Source organism: Cyprinus carpio, chromosome A16 (assembly GCF_018340385.1).
Source record: "Cyprinus carpio isolate SPL01 chromosome A16, ASM1834038v1, whole genome shotgun sequence".
Taxonomy (NCBI): Eukaryota; Metazoa; Chordata; class Actinopteri; order Cypriniformes; family Cyprinidae; genus Cyprinus; species Cyprinus carpio.
In genome coordinates this window covers 9,473,346-9,483,409 of record NC_056587.1, presented here as the reverse complement: position 1 = coordinate 9,483,409, position 10,064 = coordinate 9,473,346, and the positions used below count along the sequence as shown (strand labels likewise).

The window sequence follows — 10,064 nt, the reverse complement described above, 5'->3', positions numbered from 1 at the left end:
CCAGCCTCAATCCATTCCTTGCAAGGTACACTCAAATTCTTGAATCGATTTTGCTTGACAATCCTCATAAGGCTTCGGTTCTCTCGGTTGGTTGTGCATCTTTTTCTTCCACACTTTTTCCTTCTACTCAACTTTCTTTTAACATGCTTGGATACAGCACTCTGGGAACAGCCAGTTTCTCTGGCAATAAATGTTTGTGGCTTACCCTCCTTGTGAAGGGTGTCAGTGATTGTCTTCTGGACAACTGTCAGATCAGCAGTCTTCCCCATGATTGTGTAGCCTAGTGAACCAAACTGAGAGACCATTTTGAAGGCTCAGGAAACCTTTGCAGGTGTTTTGAGTTGATTAGCTGATTGGCATGTCACCATATTCTAATTTGTTGAGATTGGTGGATTGGTGGGTTTTTGTTAAATGTGAGCCAAAATCATCACAATTAAAAGAACCAAAGACTTAAACTACTTTAGTCTGCAGTGCATTGAATATATTTAATACACGAGTTTCACAATTTGAGTTGAATTACTGAAATGAACTTTTCCACGACATTCTAATTTATTGAGATGTACCAGTACTTTCCATGTCTGCGAGTCCGCTAGGGTCCGCTATGGTAGGCGTGACATAAAAATCGTAATCGGAGAGTGTGCACGGAGGCTCTGAGCAGACGACCACGTGCTTCCCATTTTTTGTGTCAGTAGGTTTCAAAAGCACCATTGCACATGCGTAGGCTGCCCATTGCTACTCAAACCTGTACAATCTGTCAATAAAAGAATATAAAGACAGTCAGATGTGCAGTAATTCTGGGCAATTGTTTGTTCACATGTTTGTTGCGGAGCGGACCATCAGCGTACGCTTTCAGTAGTATAAATACAAGTAGTCCGCGTCCGTGCACGCATCCGGATTGCTCATGCGGAAAGTATAACACAGGCTTTACACACACACACACACACACACACACACACATATAAGAATTCTCCATCACATAAGCATTTCCCCATAAGAGAATGGCAGTTTTAATGTAAAGCTTCAAACTACCTGAATTTATTTTGGTCCAGTTCTTCAGGTTAATGTGTCTCACTTTTATTTATGATGGCATTAAATCCATATGAGACACTCTGTAAAGTCCTTCTTTAGAAAAAGTACTTCATTTATGTTATACTGTTATACTTAAGCATCAGTGAAAGACTTGCTCCCATTCTCTTTGTTACGTATAGTGGGCATTAAATTTGTGTAGGTATTTGTTCGTGAAACTTCCTCTGTGAAAGCAGTTTCCAAAACCTTAAGGATTGACTTGCGCACCTTATCTTTAAAGTCTTGTCCCATGAAAACATACAACAATGGGTTCAGGCAGCTGTTTAGGAAAGCCAAGCTGGTCGCTATGGGAATTCCAACAGTGACAAATTGCAGGGTGGAGATGTATTTCATTCCCGTGTGGTTTACCATGTCAATGAGCACCAGGATATGGTAAGGAGCCCAACAGATGAAGAAGGCGGTGATCACAGCAGCAATTATCTTGAAGGGCCGTCCAGTTCGGCCAGACATGGAACGGTTTCTTTGGAGACGATGGACAATGACTGCATAGAAGGAGACGATGATCACAAAAGGCACCACAAAGCCTATGATGAAAGGTATGATCATGGCACGATGCCGTAGAATATGGAACTCCACCACCTCTGGTGTTTCATAGTCATGGGAGAATGCAAAGTTGTTGAAGCAGTTGATTGTGTTTGGGTTGCTGTGGTCGGGTGCAGTGTCCCCGAAGACAAAGTAGGGTGAGCTCAACACCAGGGCAAATAACCAAACTCCAAAGCTCACCACAGAAGCTCGGCTCAGATTCCGATGGTTCTGTGCCCAGATCGGACGTACCACAGACACACAGTGGTCAACAATGATCACAACCACAATGTACACACTGGCAAACATGTTGAGGAAACTGAGTGTGCTGTTGAATTTGCACATGAACTGGCCAAAATGCCAGTGTAAGCTCATAGCCGTATATGCCATGCTGAGAGGGAGGAAGGCTGTGAAGAGGAAGTCTGCTACAGCAAGGTTCAGAAACCAGACCGTGTTGATCGTCCTTTTAATTTTGAAACCAGTAACCCAAATGACAATGCCATTGCCCACCACTCCAAGTACAAAAGCCAGACTATAGACTATAGAGTGACATGATGAGAGATTTCCTGAGATCTGTATTCTCATCATAATCATCATCATCATAGTCATCTTTATACTTGGATGAGTTGTAATTGAGAGGACTGTTTGTAAAATTGTATGGATCAATCACTGTTTCTTCAAACCTATGTTGACAGAACAAATATGGTATTTAGTAGTTCATTTTAAGCAGTCAAGATATACTGAGAACCATATTTTTTTTTTTAGCATAAGAAACAAATGGAGAGAGAGAGAGAGAGAGAGAGAGAGAAATATTTTTGATATTTTATTCTATGTCCTTTGTAGAGGACGGCAGGATCAAGTTAATCAATGAATAAATAAATAATAAAAAATAAATAGATATGAAAATGCATGTATAGGCAAAACAATGTTTTTAGGTTTCAGGCTATTTTTAACCAAACTTTATACAAAGATGTTTCTCAGCAATGTTATGAAAGATATAACAGAATGATTTGACATACTATTTTACTTTATGCAAAATGTCTGTATAATGTCCATAAATTGGTATTATAATTTGCATCTAATTTGCATATTAATGTGTTCTTGGGGCAAACTATAATGGAAAAATAAGTGTTATACTGGGAATAATACCTTGGCAACATTTTCATAAGAATATCTCATATTTCATAGGAATATTGATCTATAATTTCTTTCCCTATTGACTTGTTGGGTTTCACCAAAATGTCTGATTAACATGCCATTTGTCCTGGTGTCCTCTACAGAAAATATGTATGCCCAGCTGTTTCATAACAAAAAATCATACTCCAATTTGAAACCCCATAACATTTTTTGTGAGATGTTTTTGTAAGACAAACAATTTGAAAATGAATCAGATTTAAATGATGCTTACATAATATTATATTTCCCTAAGAGTGCTAAATTTGATCATTCTGTCAATATCAGTCATTTTTAGGAGAAGGTGTGTTTATGATCAAACAATCAAAACATCTGATATCCCCAAAAAGCCCTGAATGTGCTGTACAAGACATTCAGACTTAAAACTGTGGCATGTAGGGTCTCAGAGAAATTCTCTAAAATAAAATGTCCTCAACAGAGGACAAAAGTTTATGTCTGGGTCCAAGGAGGAGAAAGAAAAGGAACTCACTAACTCACATGTTGTTCTGCTTTTGTCCACTGGAGGCCAGAATTTTAATAGTAAAGTGTGGCTTTGCAATACAGGAAAGCTCTAAACATTATCTGGAAGCATTTTCTCTGCTCAGTCATGTAAAATTTCACATGAGAATTCATTTATTAAAATACATTACATATATTTTTTCCTGTTTTATGGTGAACATGTGACATCTGTTTCTTACACTGCATTAAACTGAGTTCCTGCAAAATATATATGCTTACCTAGAGTTGCCTAATAAGTGACCACAAAATAATTCGACCACACCTGTGACTAGTGAGAGACTGCAATAATCTCTCTTGTTTCTGGTCGGGAAAGTCAAGCCCAGTTTGGAGTGACGTCACATCACCACCCTCCTCTTTCTACTCGGTTGTTGTTGTTGCTGCTCCCTTATTTATCAAAATTTTATAGTAATTTTCTTGTAGGTTTGACCAAAGCGGTGTGTTTCTGTTCTCAATGCACTGATACTGTCAGAGGACAGTGGCGACAAGCCTCTTCTACGTGTTAATGACTGCGGTTTCCGAATGTGGTACCGCAAGCTGCCATTTCCTGACAAAAACAGTATATTTGGAAAAAGGAGTGAGGCAATCTCATAAGTGAAATATTGAATGAGTCACACGTAGGGCTGTAGTACTCGAGTCCGGTCTCTAGATATTTTTCTATCGTCTCGGACTTGTCTCAGACTCGTTGGTGTTTGTACTCGGACTTGGTCATTGGACTCGCCAAATGTTCTCGTTGGTCTTGACCAAGTCCAGCAATATGCTTTTTTCTCCTTTAAAACAAAACCACATTTGCATGTCACACCTGAAAACGTGTGGAAAACGCTAGGCACGCTGGTTTCTCTTTTTTTTCCAAAGTACTCTGTAGCCTGCGCTCTGTGCTTGCGCTCCAGTTGCGTCTGCCGTTGCTAAGCAACCATGACCTGCTCTTCATGAAGACGCAGAAGTTTCAGCAAGAATAAATGTGTTTCCAGCACTAAAAATCCCTTGCAGCAGCCCTGCTAATAAATTCATTTAAAAAAATGGCTATCCTTGTACAGCTATGATCAACTGTTTCTCCATCTTGGCTTAGTTTTCAATTTTGTTACGGGAAAGGATGAAGCTGATTCGTTGATTCTTGTCACATGACCAGCGGTGCACTTCCTGCGTTCTGAAAAGTTTAGATGTTTCTAATTTAATTGTCTACATTTTAGATTGTGTTTAACGTCTACACCTACATAGCCTTAAACTTACCCTTTACAATAATGAAATACTAATTAATGTTGTACAGTAGGACAAATTAGGTTGTATTTATGTGTGCATGCCCAGTAGCGCCAAACATATCCCTTCTAATTTTAACCGCACGTATGCGTCATATCCCGAGCTTGGCGTGTGTGTGCTGCGCCAAGGCATCAGTCATTTTAATTTTTGACCACAGACATGATGTCAGCAAACAGCAGCATTATAAAGTAAATTAAATGTAAATAAAGTAAAAAATAATTTTATCCTACAGCTCCAAACTTGGTCCTAGAGGGCCAGTGTCCTGCAGAGTTTAGCTCCAACCCTAATTAAACACACTTGAACCAGCTAATCAAACTCTTACTAGACACACTAGAAACTTCCAGATACGTGTGTTAAGGCCAGTTGGAGCTAAACTCTGCTGGGCATTGGCCCTCCAGGATCTAGTTTGGAGACCCCTGTCCTACAGAGTTCTTACTTTGCACATGCTTTTTGATCATTACAAATAATAATATACAATTATTTTCTTAGAATAGGAGATATGCTGTCTCTCGAATCACATACATTATCAATAGTTAAGTATGTGGTCTTGAAGAGGATCCTTTTTTTCCTCTCATTTGGACTCGGTCTTGACTTGGACTCAAAACTTTTGGACTTGGACTCGAACCTCTTTGGACTCGGTCTTGACTAGTCCTGGTCTTGGACTCGACAAAGCTGGACTTGACTACAGCTCTACATGCTGTGTGGTATTGGCATTTGGTTTTGGGGCATTTTAATGAGTACGAGTACAGGAGCTCGGTATCAGTGCATCCCTAATATATATATATATCAGTGGCTTGTGGTGGTGTTTTAAAATGAGGAGGAAGTTTTTATAAATAAATATAAAAAAAAAAAAAAAAAAAAAAACATATATATAGACACACACACTCACTGGCCACTTTATTAGGAACACCTTGCTAATACCGGGTTGGACGCCCTTTTGCCTTCAGAACTACCTTAATTCTTTGTGGAATAGTTTCAACAAGGTGTTGGAAACATTCCTCAGAGATTTTGGTCCATATTGACATGATAGCATCACGCAGTAGCTGCAGATTTGTCGGCTGCACATTCATTATCTGAATCTCCCGTTCCACCACATCCCAAAGCTGATTGAGATCTGGTTACTGTGGAGGCCATTTGAGTAAAGTGAACTCATTGTCATGTTCAAGAAACCAATCTGAGATGATCTGAGCTTTGTGACATTGTGCATTATCCTGCTGGAAGTAGCATCAGAAGATGGGTACACTGTAGTCATAAAGGAATGGACATGGTCAGCAACAATACTCAGGTAAGCTGTGGCGTTTAAACGATGCTCAATTGTTACTAAGGGGCCCAAAGTGTGCCAAGAAAATATCCCCTCACACCATTACACCACCACCACCAGCCTGAATCACTGAGACAAGGCAGGATGGATCCATGCTTTTCATGTTCTTTACGCCAAATTCTAAACCTACCATCTGAATGTCACAGCAGAAATCGAGACTCATCTGACCAGGTAACATTTTTTCAATCTTCTATTGTCCAATTTTGGTGAGCCTGTGCAAATTTTAGCCTCCGTTTCCTGTTCTTAGCTGACACAAGTGGCACCCGGTGTGGTCTTCTGCTGTTGTAGCCCAACTGCTTCAGAGTTTGATGTGTTGTGCGTTCAGAGATGGTATTCTGTATACCTTGGTTCTAACAAGTGGTTATTTGAGTTACTGTTGCCTTTCTATCATCTCTAACCAGTCTGTCCATTCTCCTCTGACCTCTGACACAACAAGGCATTTTAATCCACACAACTGCTGCTCACTGGATATTTTCTCTTTAACCATCTCTGTAAACCCTAGAGATGGTTGTGTGTGAAAATCCCAGTAGATCAGCAGTTTTTGAAATACTCAGAGCAGCCCGTCTGGCACCAACAACCGTTCCATTGTTCAAAGTCACTTAAATCCTCTTTCTTCCCCATTCTGATGCTCGGTTTGAACTTCAAGTTGTCTTCACCACGTCTAGATGCCTAAATGCACTGATTTGCTGCCATGTGATTGGCTGATTATCAATTTGTGTTACCAAGCAATTGAACAGGTGTACCTAATAAAGTGGCCGGTGAGTGTGTGTGTATGTATGTATGTATATATATATATATATATATATATATATATATATATATATATATATCATGTGTACTGCATTTCTTTGTCTTGTACCCACATGTGCAATGACAATAAAGTTGAATCTAATCTAATAATAATATATATATATATATATATATATATATATATATATATATATATATATATATATATATATATATATATATATAAAACATGAAAAACAGAACAAATATAATTCTGTTTTCTATTTTATTCATATTATTTTGTATTTTTTATATATATTTTAATACTAATTATACATTTTATAGTGTTTTTATGCATTATTATATTTATTCCATTATTCCATATTTATAATGACTAAAGGCAGTAACAATTTGAACAATATTCTGGAAACAGTGTACAGCAAGGTTTCATTAATTAACATTAGTTAACTACTTTAGTTAACATGAACTAATAAACAATAGCCTACTTCTACAGCATTTATTCATCTTAGTTAATGCATTGTTAAATATTACATTTTTTAATTATGTTGAAGTTTTATTTTGACGTGACACAAAGTAGTGGTATCTAAGCGGGAGAGTTGTTTACTTAGGTCTACTTTATAATTTGTCAATAACGCCATCATTTTCTTCATTCAGATCGAGAGCTCTGGATATCGCAGATTTATCGCAGGAATCAATCACATCCAATCATATCCAATTATAGCGCGACGGAGGCATTGCCTCCTCTCACTGACTTTCCACCATTAGGGCCCTATTCTAATGATCTAAGCGCATGGTCTAAAGCGCACAGCGCAGGTTTACTCGGGCGCATGGTCTAAACGGGTTGTCCCTATTCTCTTAATGAGTAATTGCTGTTTTTTAGGCGTTATGTGCAATAAACCAATCAGAGTCTCATCTCCCATCCCCTTTAAAAGCCAGTTGCGGGTTCGCTATTTACATGGCGGAATGCAATTTTTCATTTTTAAAAATGTTTGTGTGCAGTTGCGCGTCCCTGTGTGTGTGATAAGCAGAGTGTACGCGCGTTGTGCACCCGCATTTAGGCGCATATGGCGTTGGGGAGTAACATGTAACGGCGTTACGTAATTTAATTACAAAATAAATGTAACTGAAATCAGTTAGAGTTACTAAAAAAAAGAAGAGAGAGAGAGAATGGAGTGGACTGTAAAAGCGCACAGGTGGAGCAGAGAAGCAAATATGTACTGTAAATATGCTATTGTAGTTTTGTCTTTGTTTACTTAGTCAAGCAGCAGCAGCCCATTGCTCACAATCACTCAAAATACCGTATAAAGGACATCATTATTATCTATTGTAATTTTACAGTAGTAATTTAGCAGAAAAATAATCATATTTTATAATAGGTTTAGGGGGAGCTAGGGCAGACAAAAACACAACCCTTGAAACGAAAATGAAGATGATTTACTATAAATCCAAAGACAATGGTTACTATTGTTAAACCATGGTAACCACAAATTAAAAATTATTTGACAAATTAATTTATTTAAAAATAAATACAATTGGTAATCCATTTGCCAAAAAAAAAAAAAAAAAAAAAAAAAAAAACAACACTTATGTCTTACACATGGTTTCTGTACTTTTACTATAATAAAAACATGATTAATTTTTGTAAGGGAAAAACGTGACTCGTTCAGTATTAGGATTTTTCTATAAAGATATTTAATTTTGACATGTAGACAATTTAGAAAGTATAGTTTTGTTAATTATTGTGTATTAAAGTCATGAGAGAGATAGATATCAGGGCAAAATAAAGACACTGAAAAGAAAAAATGTAAGTGAAGGTGCAGTTCAAGAGAGAACTTTTATTTATTTTGCATGTCCCCAACCTAAGGATTTAAACCTTTATGTCAGGTCCATACAAAAAAGGGGTTGTCCATGTTTCAGAATTTGTTTGTATGAGTTTGAGATTTCCCGGTCTGAATTTTTTTCCCAGTCCGCCCCTCGTAGAAATTAATGGCGCAGACATGCGGTTTTATTTACTACACATAGGCCTACTGAAACTCGTGCTGTTTTCAGCCTCTGCCGCCTCAATATATGAGTACATGAACACATAAACATAATCTCTAGAACTGCTCTGAGTCACCTCATGAGCATTTTACTTATTTTGAGAAAACTATCGTCTCATATCATATACAAAGAGACAGCAATGTTTCAAAAAGACACCAAATGTTTTAGGAGTTTAGTACACAGAAGAGGGCACATGCTTTTTAGATAACTGTATTTGAGTTTATGCTTCCATTTATTATTATTTTTTAATGAACTATTTTTTCCCCAAACCATTGTTAGATGCAGTGTTTCCTGTAGTTATGCAAAGATTTGGTTTTAAAAACAGTATCAGTAAACAATTTTTTTATGATTTTAAATCTTCATTGAACTTCAGCTCAATCTCAAAGTAAAAGGCAGTACTAAAGTCTTATTTTGTGGTGGATGTGTTCAAATTTGATCATCTTAATTCAAATGATGAAGGATTGTGAAAGTCTGACAGTGTTGAGCACTACTGTATGGTTAACCCTGCATGGTGTAAATGTTTGAAAATGATTAACAGTTGAAAATAAACATTCATTAGAAATTTAGAAAAGTAATCAAAAAGTAATCAAAAGTAATCAGTTACATTACTTTAATAAAGTAATTGATAAAATTACACTAATATTACATTTTAAATAGGGTAACTTGTAATCTGTAACCTATTACATTGCCAAAGTATCCTTCCCAACACTAGGCGCATATTACTAACGCGCTCTTTAAATAACAAAGAAAAAATATTGCGCCAGACTTTAGACCAGGTTTGAGTTGGTCTATGTAGCAGTCTATTTTCAGTTCCTCAAAATAGCAGCGTGCCAACAATGCGCCTGAACACACCTCTTTTTTAGACCAGCACGCCCATGGGCGAACAAATGTGGTGCAAATCCATTTGCTATTTAAACACCTTGCGCCGCATTTCACCGGGTGTATGATAGGGCCCTTCATCTCAATGAGCCTCCAGAAAAGTCATGGCACGCTTTAGGGTCTCTGTAGAAAGTCTATGGACTGAAGGGAGGCAATCCTCTGCTGTAACTTTACCTGCGGGTGTCACTGTTGGACAGTGTTACTTTATAAAAACGAGTGACTTTTAGACTTTTATAGCCTATCATTTAGTCATATTTGCGCTGTTTTATTTTTGTAATATTGATTATTTTCTCATCCAGTTTTGAGGAGAGGAGGAACTGACTCCTTTGCCTTTAGGAGAGAGAGAGAGAGAGAATGGAGGTAGGAGGGTACAGAGCCTGTAGATGTTCTATATGCAAGCACGAGAGCTGCAACCTTTAGGCAATGTAGAGAGATAAAGAGATGTGTGACATGGGCTTTCTTTTGGGGTCACTGATGACCAGTTGTGCTGCTGTGTTGTGAATAATTTTTTGTTGGACAT

General features: G+C 37.6%; 1 protein-coding gene across 1 annotated transcript; it reads right to left on the bottom strand.

Annotated features, from left to right (window-relative positions):
• Positions 1-1,034: 1,034 nt before the first annotated feature.
• LOC109089672 (chemokine-like receptor 1) lies at positions 1,035-2,305 on the bottom strand (the record flags this gene model as incomplete). The annotated part of the gene is given in 2 exon segments (XM_042771897.1): positions 1,035-2,151; positions 2,153-2,305. Coding segments are annotated over 2 exon segments (1,143 nt in total), but the record flags the coding sequence as incomplete, so codon positions are not given.
• Positions 2,306-10,064: the final 7,759 nt, after the last annotated feature.